The 22,690-nt window shown below is 41.8% G+C and overlaps 2 protein-coding genes across 3 annotated transcripts; both read left to right on the top strand.

The window, feature by feature from the left end:
- Positions 1–1,712: 1,712 nt before the first annotated feature.
- Positions 1,713–14,466, top strand: ppm1db (protein phosphatase, Mg2+/Mn2+ dependent, 1Db). Its single transcript, XM_071518492.1, has 6 exons — positions 1,713–2,327; positions 3,743–3,971; positions 6,727–6,851; positions 8,215–8,396; positions 9,645–9,869; positions 11,141–14,466. Exons 1-6 carry the CDS (start codon positions 1,802–1,804, stop codon positions 11,498–11,500), a joined length of 1,647 nt encoding a protein of 548 aa, XP_071374593.1. The 5' UTR covers positions 1,713–1,801; the 3' UTR covers positions 11,501–14,466.
- An 827-nt stretch (positions 14,467–15,293) lies between these two features.
- Positions 15,294–21,563, top strand: LOC139643355 (dehydrogenase/reductase SDR family member 13-like). Of its 2 annotated transcripts, XM_071518489.1 has the most exons (7): positions 15,294–15,624; positions 16,469–16,621; positions 17,477–17,595; positions 18,044–18,167; positions 19,163–19,489; positions 20,863–21,149; positions 21,205–21,563. In XM_071518489.1, exons 2-6 carry the CDS (start codon positions 16,495–16,497, stop codon positions 21,120–21,122), a joined length of 957 nt encoding a protein of 318 aa, XP_071374590.1. In that variant the 5' UTR covers positions 15,294–15,624; positions 16,469–16,494; the 3' UTR covers positions 21,123–21,149; positions 21,205–21,563. The 2 variants fall into 2 exon arrangements, with proteins under 2 accessions (XP_071374590.1, XP_071374589.1); XM_071518488.1 differs by having other exon boundaries at positions 20,863–21,563.
- Positions 21,564–22,690: the final 1,127 nt, after the last annotated feature.

Raw genomic sequence — 22,690 nt, 5'->3', positions numbered from 1 at the left:
TTTAATACACATATAGGGTTACAGTGACAGTGAAGGAATATGCCATATTTTTGATGCAAAACCCCAAAGTTTTATAGAAAAGTATTAAAAATGAAAGAAGGTCCGAGGCAACCTGTTTTAAATTTAAAAGCCTTTATTTTACACTGTGGAATTTAAATAGTTCACAAGTGACTGATGTAACAGTAAATAAAGTGAAGACATTTTACTATTACTTAAGGAACACTCTGGACATTCTACATAAGAACATTCTGTATAATTAAACTTTTTTTCACAAATATTACATACAGAAATGTAAATGGATAAATGAAAAGGCCTTTGTTAAATTATAAATGCTATAAATGCTGCATTATAGCATTGATGCTAGAGCAACCAAATGTCACATAGGCCTACATGTTTGGGAAGTACGGAGCCTGAGAAAAATATTTTTTCTTGTGGCCACGATTTACTGTAACGTGCACACGATATGCAATTCAAACCCACATTTTGTTGTATTTGTGCGCACGAGATACAATTATTAGTTCCTTGGATTTGTGCTATTGACGTGCGCTCAACATGTAAAACGTGTGCACAAGTTGCCAAAATGTTCCCTCAAATAGTGTAATTATGCTCTCAATATATAAAACGTGTCCATGTCACAAGCTTATAAAAAGTCAGTACACATAATGGTGATTTTCCCCCACCAAAGGGGGGACTATGGATTGGTCTCCGTCCGTTAGTTAGTTAGTTAGTTCGTTAGTCACACTGTAATGTTAACTTTGTGCCGCTAGGGGGCGGCATTGACAATGAATGGGGACTCAGTGGTAAAGCAGGTCATACAGTTAAAGTTATCATACAATGTGGGGGACAATGAATGGGGACTCAGTGGTAAAGCAATACAGTTAAAGTTCTCATAGGTAACATAATAGTCTACACACGCTACACACTTGGAGACATCAGACTGGGTTGATGTGTTGAAGTGAGAGTCAATGGAGAATTTTTGGGCAAACCTCTAACCACAAGACACTGTAGTTATTGTACAGTTGTTGGACTGTTGTGCTGTTATTGCACTCATCACTGCACTACCACTGTGCCTCAGTGTTGACTACGTATATCATATTACCACTCACCTACTGTGAAATACCATATATCACTTATCATTTAGCATTTATATCATTCATAACACTCACACTCCTGGTGTTGTATGTTATATTGTATATTGTATTATAAATTGTATATTGTAGTATTGTAGTGTACATTGTGTAATGTACGGATTGTATTTATTGCGTATTGTAGTTCTTATATTTTGTACTGTACTGAGTAAAAACAGGACAATTACAGTTACTACATTTCAAGATATAACTTGTAAGCCTAATTCTGAGGAGAGTAGGCAACAGAAATATATGGTCAATCTGTCCTTTCATTGTCCCATACCAAAATGCTTATACAATTTCACTCATATTTCAAGTACACTCAGCAATCACTGACTGACCCAAGGGTGGAACTACATCAGTGGTGGGGGACAACATGTTTACTATTTGCTTGTTTTTCATTTCATTGTGGCTTGTGGCTGGTTTTGTGATAATTTCGTGCTGTGTGAGGTCCGACCTCTAGAGGGCAACAGCCCTGCCATGTTGTCTATAGTGTTTCTTCGGTGGGCTAGAAGAAGACCGATGGTGACGTCAACGCGTTCGAGCATGCCTACTACACTCGAACATAAACAAAGGCTGGAGTCTGCGCTGCAATAAACTCAACTAAAACACTCCCGTTATTGTTTTATAAGCTATTAATATCGGCAGATTGGAGAAAGATCTGTTCTTGAGCCATGGAAAACGCCTTATTGATGAGAGTGAGCGTGTTTACCGACCAAGGAGGCAGAAAATACATGGAGGATGTCACCGAGGTCATAGTAGAGCCCGAGCCGGGAGAAGATGAGCCGACGTCGGGTGAGACAGATGAGAGCAGCGGGGAAAATTGGACGTTCTCTTCCGTGGCTGGGAGCTCGCATCCAGACCGGACTACAGACGCCGTGGAGCCCCTGGTGGTTTCAGCTCCGTCTTCTCAACCTGGACAAACCGAAGACCAAACTATAACAACGGAAACATCACTGCCGACAAGTCAGAGCCCGCTGCCGGCTGAGCCTGGCACCGCGGGTCGTTCCCGCCGCTCCGTGGCTTTTTTCGCTGTGTTCGACGGTCACGGGGGTCGCGAGGCTGCGCAGTTCGCACGGGACTATTTGTGGGAGTTCATGAAGAAGCAGCGGGGCTTCTGGTCAGAGTGTGACCGGGAGGTCTGCTCTGCTATACGTAAAGGATTTGTAGCCTGCCACCATGCCATGTGGAAAAAGCTACGTGAGTTGACAACACTAATGATAATTGACGTTATCAGCTAGGTGCCTTTTAAACCCAATATGTGCCGTTCTCTCCCTGTATGGATACAGCTGTATGCCAAACTGCATTCAAAAATTTGGAAATTGAATGTTGCCTTGCTCATCGACAAACCTACACACCTCGTAAAACATGACTTAACACCGGTCACAAATGGATAGAAACCACTATTTGATCCGGCATGCATGGAATCCACCAAATTGCGCTTATTTCACCAAAAGTTCAACTTGTGTAATTGACTTGCCTGTTAAATTCCGACAGTCTTTCCAGCAAAATACACCGCGAACGGCTGTAGCGAGCAGCCTGCACCAATCGTAAAAGTTGAGATTTTATTGAAATAACGTGCTGCTTGGGAAATCATATATATACCGATTTTACCTGAAGACCCATTTGATCCGTAAATGACCTTAAGTCACGTTCTACCAGGTATGCAATTAGACCGAGAAGCAAGACAACCTTAACCTGTCAGATTTTTGAATGAGGTTCTGTCCATACGAAGAGAGAACGTTTCGTACGGCTACAGCAAACCAAGGTAGCAGAGCTAGTTAGGTTAGCCGTAGCTGACTTCAGCCCAACATGCACAATTATATCGCATTGCATGGACGCACACTGTAAGATTGTCACGATATTTAGGTACATAACTCATCCCACATTGTTTGGGAAAATGTTTTTTTTTTCAAATCGCGGCTTTCTTGCAGTAGCCGGTGTGTGCTATGCCTATAAGAAACCAGCAGGCTGTTTTGGTAACAGCCTGTGATATGTCCGGGCATGTCATCGACTTGAAACAGCTGGTCAGAGGTGACGTGCCTGTGTCATTGTATGCCTATGGAAGAGAGGTAGCCTACTACAAGACAGATACACTCTAAAATTCAGTGGTTCTCAACGTGGGGTCCGGGGACCACCAGGGGTCCTTGAGGGCATTCCAGGGGGTCCCCAGCAAATTGATGAATTGTTAAACTTCATTATTTTGTCATTTTAGAATGACTATTTTGATCATAGTTTCACTGTTATCTCTCTACCTACAGTACAGATAGTCATGGAATTCTGGACAAAATCATATCTGACAATAAAAAATCTTCTCAGATTTGGGTCAGAGAGACAAAATGTCATCAAATGGGGGTCCGTGGCCCTAATGTAGACTAAATTAGGGGTCCTTGATATGAAAAAGGTTGAGAACCACTGCTCTAATTCACTGATCTGACCATATGGTTATAGTGTTGTGGTCCGGATTTGGTCATTAAGTAGCCTAGTACCTACAACATACTCTGAAGCAGATAAAGTCACCAGTACCATAGTGATAGCAACACAGAACATCATGTTTTAGGGCTTTTGTTGTCCTGTAAATGTATTCGTCCTATCTCTCCGTCTCCTCCTGTTAGCTGAATGGCCAAAGACGCTCACAGGCCTGCCCAGCACATCCGGCACCACGGCCAGTGTGGTGGTCATCCGGGGCAACCGCATGTACGTGGCCCACGTCGGGGACTCGGCGGTCGTCCTCGGAGTCCAGGATGACCCCTCGGACCAGTTCATCAGAGCCGTGGAGGTCACACAAGACCACAAACCTGAGCTGCCCCGGGAGAGGCAGCGCATCGAAGGCCTGGGGGGGAGGTAAGTCTAAACCTGGTCTAAACCCGAAACTCTCTGGCTCTGCGTTTTCCTTCACTCTGTTATTGCGTTTGAAAGTGCCATCTTTGAGGTAGTTCAGCTTTTCGCAACTTGATGTACGCATAATTGCTCATCAGACAGGAATGTATCGCTCAGGTCAAAAACAATCAAAACATAAACAAACCTCTTTCAGCTGGAAAATTAATTTAAAACTCATCGCTGTCATACGGGGCTGCTTTGAATCCGACTGTCAGTTCTTGTGACAATCAGTTAACTCTAAAAAAAAAAAAAATGTCCCCAAACTGATTTTTGGTTTTAATTCCATTACCGAAACACTCTGAGGGAGAACGCTTGGAATCTGCAGTTCAGCCTTTAGACAATGCAGAAATAGAGGCTTTTCTAATTCAATTCAGCTGTGACTAGAACATCAGAGACAGGCTAATAACTTCTAGTAACCCAGGCCAGAGTAAGACAAGCTCCAGTTCAATAACAGCAGATTCCATCGCCCACAACCCCTATGATAAAGGAGCGAGTTCAACCAATAAGCTTATCTTTTGCACAGTAGCAGATCAAACTGGTATCTAGCTCGGGAGATAGTGTCCTTTCTTCCGTCTCCCTGTGTGTCTCCTGATAACACATTGTTGTACTGACAGGCCCGTGCACGGCTAAACAACGACCACAACTCTGTACTTATACAATTGAGTAAGCTCCATAGCCTTGTGACATGCAGCCTAGTATGATAACAGATGGAGTACAGCATTTCTTCATAGACATAGGCTCAGACAGTATAAAAGCAAGATTACAGTGTATAATACTGTTATATGTTAGTGAGGAGTAGTGCAGGTTTAGTCTAAAACCCTTTGAGAGTGAACACTTAGGATTGTAGCAACTGATAATGTAACAATTGACATATAATGTAATAATTTGTCAAAATGTAATAAAAAAAATCCCTCTAAATAGTATCTAATAAATATAGATAGATATAATAAACTGCTGGATAATGTAATAACATCTTCAGACTGATAGTGTAATATAAGAAGGAAGTTACACCACTTATAATGTAATAATTGACATATAATGTAATAATTTGTCAAAATGTAATAAAAAAAATCCCTCTAAATAGTATCTAATAAATATAGATAGATATAATAAACTGCTGGATAATGTAATAACATCTTCAGACTGATAGTGTAAAATAAGAAGGAAGTTACACCACTTATAATGTAATAATTGACATATAATGTAATAATTTGTCAAAATGTAATAAAAAAAATCCCTCTAAATAGTATCTAATAAATATAGATAGATATAATAAACTGCTGGATAATGTAATAACATCTTCAGACTGATAGTGTAATATAAGAAGGAAGTTGCACCACTTATAATCTAATAATTTCTGATTATTGCCATAATATATTACATTACCAGGAAAGAAAATATTACAATATCAATCTACGTTTTCTGGCAATGTATTCCATTGACAGGTTTGATTACATTTTTCATTTAGAGGGATATTTTATTAAATTTTGACAAGTTACTACATTATCTGGAAGTTATTACATAATAAACTGCTACAGTGATCACAAGTGACACTCAAATAGGGCACTACATGCGCTACACTGGCCTACTCATCTACAACATAAGTCATTTCGGCATTCCAATACTGTGTTTTTAGGAATAAAAAAAAAATGGACATGCTATTTTAAAGCTTGTTCTTCTGTATTTTTGCAGTCGGACAAATTCATAGTTGTAAATATCTATCTTCTACCCTCTCTGCCCCAGAGACACAGAGGATCCTACTCAGACAGCTGGTTTGCTTTTGGGCAGTGTTCCTTGTCAGGGAATCTGTGGGTCTGTAAAAAGTCTGGAAAAAATAACATTTTCCAGCTTTCTGCATGGTTATGAGGGATTTGGGCTGTGAATTGGCATGAATGAATGTTGAAAATCAGGGTTTGTGATATTTCAAATATTGTATGACCAATACCTGCATTGTTTTCCCCACGCCTTTCCTAATCCCAGCAAACACACCACCTTCCTGGTCACTGTGCAAGGGTAACCGGCCTGTTGTGACTTAAAGCTCTAGTTACTTTTGAGAGGCTAATCATTTTGCGTGCTGCTGTCAACCTGCAGAAAGCCCAAGTTTAGATTCAGTGTCCCTATGCAGTGAATTGCTTTCTGAACACTGTGGGTTTGCCAAGTTTGCTAGGTTGACAACTGATGCCATTCCTTTAATCAACTCAAATAAGCAACAATCTGCCAGAATCCACTGCTTTTTATTGATAGTACTAGTATTTTTTTAAATTGAAGGCAAATATGTTGAATTTACTGCTCTTTCAAGGTTGCACAAACTGCATTTAAAGTCACCAACATGGGTCTTTATCTAAATTTAAGGCTTTAAAATAAGTATACTTTAGAATTAAAATGTGTTAAATACAGTTATTACAGGTGTTATTTTACTCACTATCTAATTAAGTTACATTTTGATGCAAATATGAAATTAGAAAGAGGCATTAACAGATTCTTTACATGTGGTGATATCTAGTCAAAGCAGATTTGGAAAGTAAGGCAAATGAAATAAGGTGAATGCCATGAGTTGTTTAGTTTCACCCAAAGATGTAAATGGGACTAGCAGCCGTGTCGGTTTTATTATGTTGCATTATTTGCACTTCCAGGTTCAGAACATTCATTAGCTATGTTCAATTGGTAATATGTTTTTTTTCTCTCTGCTATGCCCTCTGCTTCCATTCTCTGTTCCCAGTGTGATCAAGAAGTCTGGAGTGAACCGGGTGGTGTGGAAGAGGCCCAGGCTGACCCACAACGGCCCGGTCCGCCGGAGCACCGTCATCGACCAGATCCCATTCCTGGCAGTAGCCAGGGCTCTGGGTAGGAAAAGCAACCATCACAGTAAACACAATGACTGATGATAATGATAATGATGATAATACTTTATTGTCAGATCCAGTCTGAAATGTTTCTTGCATCACAGCAGCTCCATTTGCAACATCACAGAAAAGACAAAAATTAAGACAGGACACAAAGATACATACATTCAACATATCATTACAATCACAAAAGACAATATTCAAGGCCCTTCAACGTACATTTGATCAGGGATTAAGCTCCATATTTAATTTTAGGATTGACTGTGTACAAAAGAGTGCTTCAGTCTAACCCTATTAAATCGTGGAACCCTAGATCTCCGATTTGATGGTAACAATTTATATTCACTGTTCAGGACGTGGTTGGGGTCAGAGGCGATGTTGTTGGCCAGCTATAATATGTTATTATGTTAGGCTGATTCATAGAGTTTCTCAAGTGACTGGCCTACAATCTTTGAGCAGATTCTGACCTGTTAGGGAAGTAGTCAGCTTGGACCCACATGGGGAAACGTGCCTCAGGCCATTGACAGATTTGCATAGCATGATGTTGGACTTCAAAGGTTTCTGCAGTGCATCTAACCGTGCATTCACACTGCAAGCAACCAAGCTATTTTAAATCGTGTATTATTTGCTGCTTTGGTGTTTCCTTACGTAATGCTACAGTATTTTAATGAAGTAACATAGCTTGCTAGAAAGCACTAATTAGATGACAAACTCTAGTATTAATCAAAACCGAAAAACTCAGTAAAATGACTAAAACTTTCCATTGATTTGAACAGTGGATGCAACTGTTCTACAAGCATCATTTTTTAGATGTTTTAGATGTAAAAGTTGTAGAGAACTGGGAAACTTTGAAAGGCTGTAATCAATCAATAAACTGTGGCTATTGCACAGAACCTTTAGACCAGTGATTCTCAACCTTTTCCATCTCAAGGACCCCTAATGTAGTCCACATTAGGGCCACGGACCCCCATTTGATGTGATTTTGTCTCTTGGACCTAAATCTGAGAATATGTTTTTTTGTTAGATATGATTTTGTCCAGAATTCCGTTGAGAGGTAGAGAGATAACAGACAAACTACGATCATAACAGTCATTCTTCTACATTCTCTAATTGTGTTCACTTCTTGTAAATGAAATAATGCTGAAGTTTAACAATTCATCAATTTGCTGGGGACCCCCTGGAACCCCCTCAAGGACCCCTGGTGGTCCCCAGACCCCACGTTGAGAACCACTGCTTTAGACAACCACAAAATGGCAGCAGTGGCGAGTTACCTGAAAATAACTGGACACCCTCTAGCCAGTCAGAATGGAGTATATTCACCCCGACGTCCGGTGACTTGACTTCAGCTCCACTTTTCTTCCCAGGCGACCTGTGGAGCTATGACTTCTACAGCGGGGAGTTCGTGGTCTCCCCGGAGCCCGACACCAGCGTGGTGACCCTCGACCCCAGGAAACACCGCTACATCATCCTGGGCAGCGACGGCCTGTGGAATATGGTGCCGCCCCAGGACGCCATCTCCATGTGCCAGGACAACGACGAGGCGATGGTGAGTGGAGCGCGACGCCAAGTCGAGATCCGGGCCTGAACCGGGCTGCTTATGTTTTTTTTTTTAATATATCTGTGATTAGTCTGGATCGTTAAGAGATAGATGACTTCTCTTCCTGCCTGCCTGAACTGTAGGCAGTGGTAGCTTAGAGCAGTCATTCTCAACCTTTTTCATATCAAGGACCCCTAAATTACTGCACATTAGGGCCACGGACCCCCATTTGATGAGATTTTGACTGTGAAAATCTGAGAATATGTTTATTGTTTGATACGATTTTGTCCAGAATTCCATGACTGTATTGTAGGTAGAGAAATACAGTCAAACTATGATCCAAATAGTCATTCTTCTACATTCTCTAATTGTGTTAACTTCTTGTAAATTAAATAATGGTGAAGTGCTGGGGACCCCCTGGAACCTCCTCAAGGACCGCTGGTGGTCCCCGGACCCCACGTTGAGAACCGCTGGCTTAGAGCTTAGAGAAGCCAGCTTGCGACTAATAGGTCGCTGGTTCAAATCCCCAGACCAGCTGGGAAAATGTACATCAAGTAACTCTTCCATTCTTTGGGGGCGGTAGCCTAGAGCAGTGGTTCTCAACGTGGGGTCCGGGGACCACCAGGGGTCCTTGAGGGGGTTCCAGGGGGTCCCCAGCAAATTGATGAATTGTTCAACTTCACCGTTATTTCATTTACAAGAAGTTAATGCAATTAGAGAATGTAGAAGAATGACTATTTTGATCATAGTTTATTATCATAGTTATCTCTCTACCTACAATACAGATAGTCGTGGAATTCTGGACAAAATCATATCTAACAATAAAATTATTCTCAGATGGGGTGGATTGGGAGGATGAGTAGGAGAGATCAGGGGGTTGGGAAAGGGAAGGGCGGTTTTATATTTTGTATATTATATGATGATCTTGTATTATGTATACCAGAACCTTTTGAAAATTCAATAAAGAGATGTTTAAAAAAAAAAAAAAATATTCTCAGATTTGGGTCCGAGAGACATAAATCTCATTAAATGGGGTGTCCTTGATATGAAAAAGGTTGAGAACCACTGGCCCTAGAGGTCAGAGAGGCCGGCTTAGCGACCTGAGGGTTGCTGGTGCCGATCCCCCTGGACCGGCTAGGAAGACGCGGGGCGGGGAAAGTGGACGATTAACCCGTTTTTGGAGCTGGGAAAAAAAAAAAAAAAAAAAACGACACGGGAGCTCATTAATAATAACGCCCCCCCGCTCCGTTGCCGCAGGCGCCGTGCGGGGTGTCGAGCGCCCGGCAGCTGGTGAGCCACGCTCTGCTCCGGTGGCGGCAGAGGATGCTGCGCGCCGACAACACCAGCGCCATCGTCATCGCCCTGCAGGAGCCCGGGACGCCCCAGGACACGCTGCACCACGAGGAGGTGCTGCTCGACCTGGCCAAGGTGTCCCAGTGTCCCCCCGCCTCCGTCTCCCGCGCCGACACGCCCCTCCTTCAGGTGAGAGCAGGAGCGCATCGGACGAAAGGCGACAGAACACGTGCTTTGGTATTGTCGAAAAGGGCCGGGGTGAAAAATCGGTGTACCAGTGGGGCGTGAGAAGATGCAGATTTCATTTTTCACATTTAGTATGGAGTATGGATCTAAAGGCAGATGTTTGGGCACCTTTCATATTTGAAAAACAAAAAGGAATGACATACACTCAATAAAAGCAACATTATCTGCAAGCTTTGACATTCGGTATTAAATTACTGCAGCAACATAACAAATCTGACAGAACTGAGCCTGTTAACTAGTGTGTATTTAATGTCAGAACAAGAGTTGTGTGTTTCTCTGTTATTTCAGTTCACTACAGCACACAGAAATCTGCGTTATTTACATTCAATATGCCCAGTAAATTTAAGTAAACCATATCAATAATGCACATAGTCATGTATAACAGAACTACAAAGATACACTGTATAGTTGGTATCAATTCACTGCTAATTTCAGTTATTTATGTGTACAATTTCGATACTTGTGTGATGTATTGTAGCGTGAAAGATAGTATTGAATTGTACAGTGAGGTCCTTCATAATACCCAGCCCTATTGTTGAAACGTGAAACTATTTCAAAGGCGTGTGTCATACTAGGGCTGGGCGATAATTCAATATTATCGTTTATCGTCTTTCAGTGGAATCATATCGTGATGATATGAAGATATTTTGATATCGTGACACACATTTCTGCTGTCTAAATTGATGATGACAAGCAAATTTGACTTAAAAACTCTCATAAAATGAGGTATGGTAGGAATATTATTTGAATATTTCTGTTTTGTTTGACATCACACCTAACATTACCATTCGGTTCAATGAGATGAACATTAATCTGATTATTTAACGTGATTCTGCATACATGAACCATATCGTGATATATATTGATATCGAGAGAGAAAAGCGAGAAAAATCCTTATGATTTTCATGATATTGATTTCAACCATATTGCCCAGCCCTATCAATAATGCACATAGTCATGTATTACAAAACTACAAAGATACACTGTATAGTTGGTATCAATTCACTGCTAATTTCAGTTATTTATGTGTACAATTTCGATACTTGTGTGATGTATTGTAGCGTGAAAGATAGTATTGAATCGTACAGTGAGGTCCTTCATAATACCCAGCCCTATTGTTGAAACGTGAAACTATTTCAAAGGTGTGTGTCATACTGTAAAGCTTGAAAGGTGAAGTTTCTCCTCACTGTCTCCCCCCCCCCGTCGTCCCGCAGCGGCCCCAGGAGGAAGACTCGGTGTCGGCCGTGTGCGAGCTCCTCCCCACCCTGGAGCGGACGGACGGCCTGTCGGGAAGCCGCAGCCTGTACCACATGGCCCTGTCCGGCTCCTTCGCCGCGGACGAGCCGCCCTTCCGCTCGCTCCTGACCGCCGGCCCCACCCCGAGGGCGGGACTCGGCGGCAAAAGGACCCCCAACGGGCCGCCTCCGTCGGGCCAGTCGGCCAAGAGGGCCCGGCGCAGGACCGCCGAGAGGCCGCCGCTGCTCCGACGCAACGCCGAGAAGAACCAGAAGGAGTCGGCCAGCGTCCCGCCGCTCCTCCAGCAGCACAGCAAGACCACAGTGTGTGTGTGCTGAAACACACACACACACTACTACACATATACACACACACCACACACACAGATGGACACATCAACATGCTGCCTCCCCCCACTCCACAACCTTTCCTCCATAAAGACCAGTCTGAGTGTCGTCTCTGTGGATTTCTGTCGGTCGTGTTGGCAGACCTCCCGCACATTCTGACAGCTGAAACCAGCCAACATGGCGGACCGAGAGTTTTTGTCCTCTCACACAACACCATCAATAACACTCAAGTCACGTCCACACTCCAGTTTCCTTGAAAGAGGGCTCGGTTATCGCAAGACGGCTCGTGTCTTCATTTCCAAATCCCCCTTCCTGAAACGGCGGAGATTGAATTTGTCTTATTTCACCTTTTTTTTTTTTTTTTTTGCCGCAAACAATTGTAAGAAATAAGTATGAATAACGGATCTCGATGTAAATATTCCACATTTTCTAGGCAAGTGCTGAGACGTAAGTAAACATATGTTCATTTAAGACGAAATGCTATATTTTTATACATGGTTTTATTGTATTGTATAAAAAAAAACCACGAGAATTCCTTTTTGGATGAGCTCCACCGCCGCAAAGCTGAAATCCGCCTCGCTCAGTCCCTAAAACCCTTGTGCACACCCCGTGTTTAGAAATGTTTCTGTATTTTTTAATCCTCCATCTTATTTAATCACTGGATGAGATTTTGTCTTGAATACTAACCCGAAGGTGCTGCTACAGTGAAAAACCAGTAAGCTAATGAATCGTTCATTGTTGATGATGTATACACGTATATATAAGTGAGGGTGATGGGGACACATTTCACTCGACACATAAATGATGGGACAGTGTTTGAATCACACACTTGCTTCTTAAAGGAAAACTCCACTCTTCCTACACTCTTCCTACACTCTTCCTACACTCTTGGATTTCAATTTGTGATGAAGTGTTGTCATTTACTTTTACTTTTTTTTTTTTTTTTTTTTGGTGTATCCGCTTTCCATCAACCTGCCTCATCTACTTTGCCTGGGTCCAGACCTTTGAATCCATCCACACTCCACCAGGTTGACTGATTCTAGAGAATGGATGGAGGATGGATTCTGAAGATGGAAATGGAGTGTAATTCTGTCTGATATCTACTTCTACTTGAGTTAGTGATTTCTTACGTTTCCCAGAATGCCTTTCAAAACCCCCACCCCTACCCAGAGAACGGGTATGCGGAGAAATTGGTATCTTTGCCTCTTCTGCGATGGATTTCTCCCTGTTCTCCAGAAAGAAGCTCTCGCTCTTTGATTCTGAGGGATTGTCCTTATAGATCGCTGAAGCATTTTCTGCTATCAACATGACATCATGTCTTCTACATTTGGCCAGTTTATCCACGGGAATAAGAAAAAATACACTACCGAGCAACAAAATGGACCCAGAAACGCAGGCTACATCGACAAGAGCATGTTTTAATTGTTTTTAGGGTGGATTCTTCCTTTAAGTGTCGCAACAATTGGACCAGTGGGATTTGAGATTTTAATTTCCACCCTGCCACCATGTCATTTCATCATGTTCACCTTATGAGGGCGATGAAGATCCATGCACAAAGAGACAGCATTGTGGTGGTGTTGGGTAATGGCAGATTGAGAGCATTCTCTTTTACCAACCTTATAGCAGGGTTCCTACGCAGGTCTGGAAAGTCTGGAAAAGTATTAACAATGAATTTGATCATTTCCAGGTCTTGAGCAGTTTGGGAATTTGAAAAAAATGTCTGGAAAAGTATGGAAAATGTTGCGGTTCAGGTCCGATACACACATCATTCTAGCTTTTATGTTGTCGTAGAGCCACTTTGAGTCCACAGTTTTTGTTGATGTGAAGAATAATGTTCAGATAGAGGGACGCTCTTATTACCCAGCCGCTGTCAGCATGCATTATATCAAATACCCACCAAAATCAAATCCAGTCAAGAACATAGGGTCTGGGAAAAATATGGAATTTTAAAATAGGAACCCTGCCAATCATCTCACATATTCTGATATTTGTGGCTGTGAAGAACAATCTTCATCTATACAGTGATATGACCTAGTTAGCAGGGGCAAGATGTCTATCTGCGTAAATCATATTGAACACCAGACAAAATCTTCACATCAAATCAAGGTCTGGGGAAAAAGTATTGAATTTTTTAATTGAAAATATGTAGGAATCCTGTTATATTCCTCACCATTATACAAGCTACTCTCCCTCCATTCTGCATCTGCTGCAGTCTACAACAGCCTACCATGCTGCCCCCCCCCCCCCCCCTTCGCTCATTTTTGACTAAAACACACCCTGCATGGACTTTCTAAGAGAGTATTTTTGCACTATTACGGCGACCTTAATCATCTTCTTATACGAGGAGGAGTTTTGTTGGATGAGATGCGATTTGAGTCTCGGATGAAAAGACACGGCAAAAACAGAGGCAGCGTGATAAAGCTGGAATAAACAAGTCATTCAGATGTGTGTACAGAATATGGCCTCGCCCCTCGTCCGCCCCACAGTTGATGTTTTCCTCTCGTTCTGTGATCAGCCAGACAGTACAGCATGGTTCTGTTGACCTCTTTTCAGTGCAACTGTGCGCCAGTGACATTAATGACAGTGACCCGGAAACGATAGACGTCTCATTCTATATAAGATCTTGTTAAATTATTAATGTTTATGTATTTTCATAGAGCAAAGTGCAATTTTTTAATAAGGATTTGTAGCATTCTGGTTTTGGTTCAGAAGGATACATCACTGACGGAAGATGTGGGAGGAATGACAACGCTCGTGTTTGACACATTCTCTCTGCGGATACATTCTGTTACTTGGCTGGGGATCTGTGTATGGTTTCTAAATACTATTTTTATGGTAAAGTGTTCTTAGCTAACTGGTTCACCCTGTTGAATTATGGCATCCTTTATGCAGGTGGCTGTGCTTACAGCAAGCGGTGCATGTGTACAGTGTCAATGTGAAAAACACTTATCTGGAAATGAACCTATTTAAATAAAAAGTTCTCTGAAATGAAGTCATGACTGTGTTTATTTAATTATATTCCTTCACACAGTTTTTGCTTTAAATGATGGCAGAGTGGCATGTTATATGCTGCCTTTAGGGTCTGATAGAGGGCTGCCATCCTTTAGTATAATTTCCAAAACACACAAAATTAATAACTACATTAAGACAATAAATGATATAAACTATGGAATAATACATTATATAGTTATGTTGGCTAGATTCTTAGTCTATTGCAAAAATGTGTACTGTTTTGGTAAAATCCATCTTCCTGTTTTTCTGCCTTAAAATGAGGTATAGGTCAAAAGGTCATGATCAGGCACGATATGCAAATTAGTCCATATTTGTTTAGTGTAAAGTTTGAAAATGTAACAAAATTTTAACTTTGGAGAGAAAATTATGAAAAAAATCATTCACCATTCTGGTGGTCACAGATTTTTTCTTTTTACCCCGCGACAGCAGGGGCTCTATGGATGGTAGGCTACTGTCGGTCGGTCAGTCGGTCTGTTCGCCACTGTATGGGTCACGTGGTCCGCAGGGAGACGGCAGACTCTCAAGCGGGAGACTCGAGTTCGATTCCCGGCGGAGACACTTACACAAAATTCAATGTCGCGAGAGTCTAACAGCCCCGCAACGTCCCACGTGACCCAGAAAGTGGTGAACAGAGCAGCAGGTAGGCTACAAATCGACGCCATCTAGCGTCCCTTTGGTGCTTGGCGTCTCTCTCTCTCCCCATCTAGGCTTGCTTATTTCTGCCCGCTGCCTGTCAGTCTGTGAGGAGGGAGGCGGTTCCACTCGACCTCCATCCGACTCTCGCTCAGGCAGAGGAGAGAGGGAGACAAACTTCTTCTCTCATTGTTGTAACGGTACGGAGAATAGAATGTGAAATATCAGAAAATGTCGAACGACGGAGAAAACCAAATGCACCACCAAACGTCTATGAATCCCAAATGCGGACCCACTTTTGTATAAGAGGTTTTATAAGAAAGGCGGGACTGGACAAACATATGGCAGTGAGTGTGCAAAATCCGCTGAGCAGCAGTGAAATACAAAGGTAACTTCTGAGACCCACACTGAACGACACCACGGATTTGCTGTCGGAGAAAATGTACCTGCTTCACTCTCGTCGTCTGCAGGTACTTCGAGTCATATTAGCACTATTAGCATCTGCTATTACAGAAACCTAACGGTAGCTAACGTTACATGAAAAATGTTTTAGAGCGGCATAGGCCTATCTGTACTTTGCAATGGAATTACAACTTGCCACAGGTGGTCCTGAAATAGCCCACTCCCCTTGCCTAGCTAGCACAGCAGTCAGCTTTGTTATTATTTTTTAAGCAGTTATACGTTATATTTGCATTATTTTAGTGTATGTATAATTGCAGCAATACATTACTTCTTAAACATTATTTTTTACATTTAGAAAGACATTCAGGGCCTACACTGTTTATTGCCTATTTTGGTCTTGAATAAGACTCATTTTGACTCAATCTTGACTTGGTGTCAACCCCCTTTGGACCTGGTCTGGACTCAAACTCAACTAGACCTGGTCTTAGAATTGACTCAAACTTGACTAAGGTGGTCTTGAGTACAGCTCTGGGCTATGAGGTGCAAAAGTCAAAAATAATATTATAAGTCCATCTGTATTACCTCAAAATGTTGAAGCCTGAAAAAATCTGGAATGGACAACACATTGACAGTATTGCAGGTAAGAGCTTAAACAAACCAAACTGCTGCTGCTCAAACAATTCATTGAAACAGGCATTAACCTGTCAACTTGACTAACAATCCCATGTCCCTCCCAGGCCGGACCGGCCCTTAACGGGAACTCCGGTCCTTCCAGTCTGCTCAAGTAATCCGATAACAGACAGTCACACACTGTTGCCACTCTCTGGGCGCTCCCAGGAAATGGGTGTGATTGTTTAAAGTTTTCAAGTTCAGGCTCTAAAAAAAAAACACGAGTTGTTCTCTGTTGCTCAGTGAAAGCTGGACTCGTACGAGGAACCATGTCTGCTCTCCTGCTGGTCGCGGGTGTCGTGGTCGGGGTCGCCTTTGTTTTCCATCACGTCGTGGTGAGAGGAAAGCGATGCGTGAGCAAAGCCAAGCTGCATGGGAAAACTGTGATTGTGACAGGTAAGACCTTTGTCCTGGTTTCCAGTGGGATTGCCAGACTTGTTGTGTGTCAACAGCGTGGGATCAGAAGTCAAGAGGGGTCAACACCCACCCTTTGGTCTTGTTTCTAGCTTTAGACTCAATTAACACATTAATGAGTAGTGTTGACTGGATTATAGTCTACTATTACTTTGTATTTAATGGCATACATGGACTGTATCTATAGAGTCTGTACTAAATATCTTATTGTCAATGCAGTTGGAGCCAGCACATGGAATACAGACTTATCACCAAGTGTTAGTTCAGTTCCAATTCCAGCAAGTAAGCTTCATTGGAGTGAATGGAAGAGAACCAATATTGCAATAAATACCAATTAGTTCATCACATTTAGCTTAGGTGTGCATCATAGAGAAAGAAAAGAGATAGAAAACACAGTGAAGACGATACTTAAAGTGGTACAAAGTGAAAAATTCAAACTACAGACCTTAGCTACTAGCAAGGGTTAGACTGATATATGAGGCCAATATTGTGCTTTTATTAAATATCAGATATCAGTCAGTTAGTGTCGTCCACCTCTATATGATGGAGATTCCTCCCTGACCACAGCTGCAGAAAAACAGTCTGGAAAACCTTTTATTAACATTTTATTTATTCATTTAACTGTTCAATTATGTTTTCTGTAAGTTTATTCTTCATTTAAAGGCAGTAATGTATCCCAGAGTTTCTCTACCGTTGAATAGGTGTGGTGGGTCAGCCTGGCTTAAAGAGCTGCTAACACTAAAAGAATTGCATTAGTCTGGGTTTCAGTGGAGAGTTTTAGTGTCCCATGATGTTAAATGTAATTGTGTCTCTTGTCTCTTGCCTGCTGACCTCCAGGCAGTAACACAGGCATCGGGAAGACCACAGCCATAGATCTGGCTAAGAGAGGAGCCAGGGTTATTCTGGCCTGTCGCAGCACACAGAGAGGAGAAGCTGCTCTCCATGAAGTCAAGATGGTGAGAAGACATCTACCTTGCTGTTTCCTTTTTTTTTTTTTGGGGGGGGGGGGGGGGGGGGGGATTTGTCTAAATGTGGGACATTTGTAACAGCTAGGGTTTGACAAGTTGGGATTTTGAAGGTTTTTGATGACCAATATTTTGTGTTGATATTTACTATCTTTAAATTGTATCTTTGTTATGCCAAACAGTTACAATTATTCAGTTTTTCCTCCAGAATGATGGAAAAGCCTCTGAAACCGCGTTTAGACCATGGATGATATCTGACATTTCATAAAAGGCCAATACCGGCCTCATATATTGGTCTAACCGCAGTAATAACACTATCAATCTCTGTCTCTCACAGGAGAACCACACTGAATTTTATATTACTTTGTAAAGTGTGCTTAGTCTGTTCTGCTTGGAAATGTTGCCGTCAGCTGAAATAACTGTTGACCGTCTCTCACAGGAGAGCGGGAGCAATGAGGTGGTGTTCATGCAGTTGGACCTGGGGAGTCTGAAGTCTGTCCGCCGCTTTGCTGAAACCTTCCTGAAGACTGAACCCAGACTGGACCTGCTCATCAACAACGCAGGTGACGATGCTACTGTTGATAGCCTCATCCGCTTTCTAGGGACACGGGACAGTAAAATGAGTTAATTTCTTGGTTCATTAATATTGGCTGCAATAGTGCCATTTGAAGGTCTTTTCGACACACTGGGAATAACAAAGTAGAGTTTTACAGACTTGCAAGAGCTAAGACCTGATATGTATGAATATGCTGCAATATTCAATGCAGTGTAATGGCTCATTTCCTGTCTATGAGATAGACTGTCAGAGCTGGCGTGTCTGGTGTCTAGCTGAATTGGTACACACCCCTTGTATTTAACAATACTGCAGCATGGCTATGCATTTGCATAATCAGTAGTGGGATTTAAACCAATAAGTCTGTGTAACAAAATGAGACATAAATGAACGTTAAAGCTACAATCTGCAACTTTTCTCCTTGAGGCGGGAAGTGTATTGTTAGTCCCGCCCTCCTGCCCCTCAGTTGGTCAATTCCCACCCCGACACCTGTCACTCATGTTGATGAGCTGTCATGTGTCCTGAGGCTGAGGTTACCAGCATCCCTCAAGCCTCCACAGGTGTTGAAGAAGCAGCCAGTCTGCAGTGTAAAAAAAAAGTAACACTGTGTTCACTGTGTTTTTCAACATTTGTTGCTGTGACTTCCCTGCTCTGTGGCCACTAGCCTCACCTTGGTAGCCACATCCAGCTCACCTCTGGCCACGCCCACAGCAAATGGTATACGCCCCAAAACGTCCCAACATCATTAAAATGAGAATTTCAGACAAACAGGGGGATTCGGGTATGAACACACAAATCGATAATGTAGAATGTATCCTATTTATTTATTATTTGAACGTGAAAAAAGTTGTGTATTGCAGCTTTAAGAGGGTTTATAGGTTTTGAGACTGTTGAGGGTTTGATGATTCGGGAGCTCGTCGACTGCACTGTGAGGTCTGACCGCTTAAAGACATGCTAGTTTTTGGCGTTGACATGTCTTTAAGCCGTCCCGTGCTTTCGTCTCAGGGGTTTACATGCAGGGTAAAACGGAGGACGGGTTGGGGCTGATGTTCGGCGTGAACCACATCGGCCACTTCCTGCTGACCAACCTGCTGCTGGAGCGGCTGACGGAGTGCGGCCCGAGCCGGGTGGTCACCGTGTCGTCGGTGGGTCATAATTTCGGAACCGTCGACTTCGACTGCCTGAACACCCACAAAGCTTTGGGGCAGGGGAACTCGTTTACGGACGTGTTGAAGATCTACTGCGACAGCAAGCTGTGCAACGTCCTCTTCACCCACGAGCTGGCCAAGAGGCTGCAGGGCACCAAGGTCACCTGCTACAGCCTCCACCCAGGTCAGTACAGCGGGACGGTAAACGCATCTCACCACTGAACACTTCAAATCAAGATCTCAGGTCTTGAAACAGGGTATTGTAGTGCAGTGGCTCCCAAATTGGGGTCTTTGGGGATCAAGAGGGGTCCTGGAGAGGGTTCTAGGGAGACCCCAGCAAACTGAGGAGTTTAAAGTCACAAGGAAATTGCATTTTGAAGGCGTCTCGCTTTCATAATTCAATGTATTTTCGATAGGAAACAGGATGTGGGAGGGTCCAGAACAAACAAAGGCAGTGCAGCCCATTGCATTCTTGACATGGGCTTCACTGTGAAATGCTTTGTGCATAATCTTGAAAAATCTCTAATGTATTATTGGTGGGAATTTACTGGCATGCTGTGAGGTAACCACTAAAACTACACAATTTTACAGGAAACAAAAGTATAGGATTTTGATATGAAATATGAGAAAATAAAGATTTTGTAATTTTGGGGGGATTTATTGTTAATTAAGTGTATGTTATAATATGGAGAATTACTTACAAAGGTGAATTATTATTATTTTTTTTTTCATTTCATTGTGACTAATTTCAGTATTTTCATCATCGGTTTCCCTCACTCTGCCCCACCTACAGTAAAGACAGCTCCATAATTTAGTACCAAGTCATATTTAACAAAAAAGATGTGGTTGCTCGGGGCAAACTTTCTACCTGGGTGTCCTGTTATCTGAAAAGGTTTGTGAACCCCAGTAGTAATGGGAATAAAAACCATGCCATAAGATTGTAACATTTCTTGCAAACTTTAACACAAATGCGTACTCCAATCCGTACAGTCGAAAAGCAAAAATGCGTGATGCAATTTGCAAACAAATGAATTTATTTGACGTTATGAGCTATAGTCAGTATTTCCTTTAGTGAATCATAAATATTCACATTTTGGTGGTATCCTTTGCCACAAGCTCATGTACTTGTATTGTAAGATGTGTGAGGTTGTACCTTGACTTACAAACGTACTCTAATCCATAAAGTCGAGGAGGAAACTCATGCATTTGTGTTACAAGTTTGCAAGTCATGTTACAACTAAACACATCTTACAATGCAAGTGTAACTTAATTTGGCAGCTTTTTATTCCCATGAGTAGTTGGCTAAGAGACTGTAGTTAAGGCTCCCTTAGTGTTGTTAGCTGTTGACAGAAAGGAAAAGGCTTAAACAGCAAAAGACTAAATCACCAGTAGCTAATTGAAGTATATCAGTCTCTCAGATGGGGTTCTTAAGCCAAAATCATATTAAATGGAGGTCTGTGGTCAAATCCGTGTCTACCTGGGCGTTGTGTTTGCACTGACAATTAAAGGTTTATGGTTAACTTGGTTTTTGTATGGTTTTTGTTGTGTTTTTTGCAGGAGCCATCAACTCTGAGCTGGCCAGGAACACCAGCTCATTGCTCCAGACCCTCATGAAGCCCGTGACTAGCTTCTTCTTCAAAAACACCGTGCAGGGAGCGCAGACCACCCTGCACTGCGCCCTGCAGGAGGGACTGGAACCCCTCAGCGGGCGCTACTTCTCCAACTGCACCGTGAGGGACGTCTACCCCAAAGCCAAGGACGCCGCCGCGGCCAAGAAGCTGTGGGAGCTGAGCGAGAGACTGAGCGGACTAGCGTGAAAGCCTTCGCACCCGGTTACTGAAAGGGTCAGTACTCAGAATAAACCGGCGAAATGTCCAATTTTGATTTTGCTCTTTACAGGTTGATCATCGTTTAGCTGTTTGTTGATGAAGCCGTAAATGAACGATTTCCGGTTTAATTTGTCCAACAATATGGCAAGCTTCTTCCTGATGTTTGAGTGAGCTATTATGATAAGAGACAAGACCAGTCTGACTGGGTGGACTGTCTTATGTAAGTCACCATGACTCAGCATTTGTTAACAGCACTGTAAGAGACATTGTAATGAAGATTGTCTAATTCGTTACATGTTTAACCTGTGTAGCAGCTGAATGTAATAGCTGACAATGTAATGAGCTGTAAAAATGTAATAAAATATCCCTGTAAGTGGTTGAAAAGGTAAAAAACCTATTAATGTAATAAATTCCTGCATATTGTCGTAACTTCACATTGTTACATGCCCCATATGATGCAATAATAATATTGATGAACAGTGTAATAAGAAGAATTGGATTAAGAAGATTATAACTAGAGTTATTACATCATCCATTACAAACATGCTACACCTCTCATTAAGTAATAATTGCGGGTCAGTGTAGTAATGTGATGTGATGATAACATTAGCTGAGAATTTATGACATTTTCAACCCATTTAGAGGGACATTTCTATACATTTTAAGTTGCGTTATTACATTATCCAGCAGCTATGACATTATCAGTTGCTACATGCTGGTAATTCGTAATATCTCTGAAAATGAATTAGCAGCATAACACCAAAGACAACACAGTTTAGTTTATTATAGGCTGTAATCAGGGATGTAGTGGGTCAACCTACTTAAACTCATTTTTACCATTCTTTTAATTTGCAGAATAGAGTTTACCACCTTTTTTTTAGGCTAATATAAATGTTTATTACTTAAATTGATAGTATACATCCTAGTGAGTAGTATCAATCTGATGTAAGGTATATGGGGATAGGGTCTTTTAAGGGGAAAACAGCATAAATGAATGCTTTTCTGAATATAGAATGGGTTTTTCTTCGTATTGGTGATTGTTTGCCTTATGATGATCACAGACATAAGGTCATACAGTAGTTTACCCACTACATTTATTCATCACTACATTACTTGCTGTAATACTTTTATGTACTGTAAAAGCAAATGGATTTAACAGTATATGGCAAAATCATTAATTGTATATACAATAAATTCTATACCTGTTGACATATACAGTATATGGGATATATTTGAATTCAAAATCGAATAAAAAAAAAAAGCATCTCGGCAAGGACGGACTGCGTGATGAACTTATTTTAACAGTATAATTCTATTTTAGTCATTGCTGCATTTTGAAATAAAACCACTTACTGTATGACGTGAAATGACTGTACATTCTCTGTTCTGAATCTAACTTACTGTAACACCGAACACCAACCCATTAGATATTGAAATACTGAAAGGAGTAGAATAACCAAATAGCTTTCCTTGACGTAGTTAAATGATTAGTATTATTGTTGCAGTGCTACTAACTTGGGAAATGTCATTGGAAGTAACAAGACATGATTGAAAAT

The sequence above is a fragment of the Centroberyx affinis genome, unplaced genomic scaffold (assembly GCF_046629955.1).
Source record: "Centroberyx affinis isolate AG114_WGS23_722 - 3 ecotype Tasmania unplaced genomic scaffold, CSIRO-AGI_Caff_v1 ptg000583l_1, whole genome shotgun sequence".
Taxonomy (NCBI): Eukaryota; Metazoa; Chordata; class Actinopteri; order Beryciformes; family Berycidae; genus Centroberyx; species Centroberyx affinis.
Note: the sequence above shows the minus strand (reverse complement) of the source record. Positions and strands in the feature narration are given on the sequence as shown.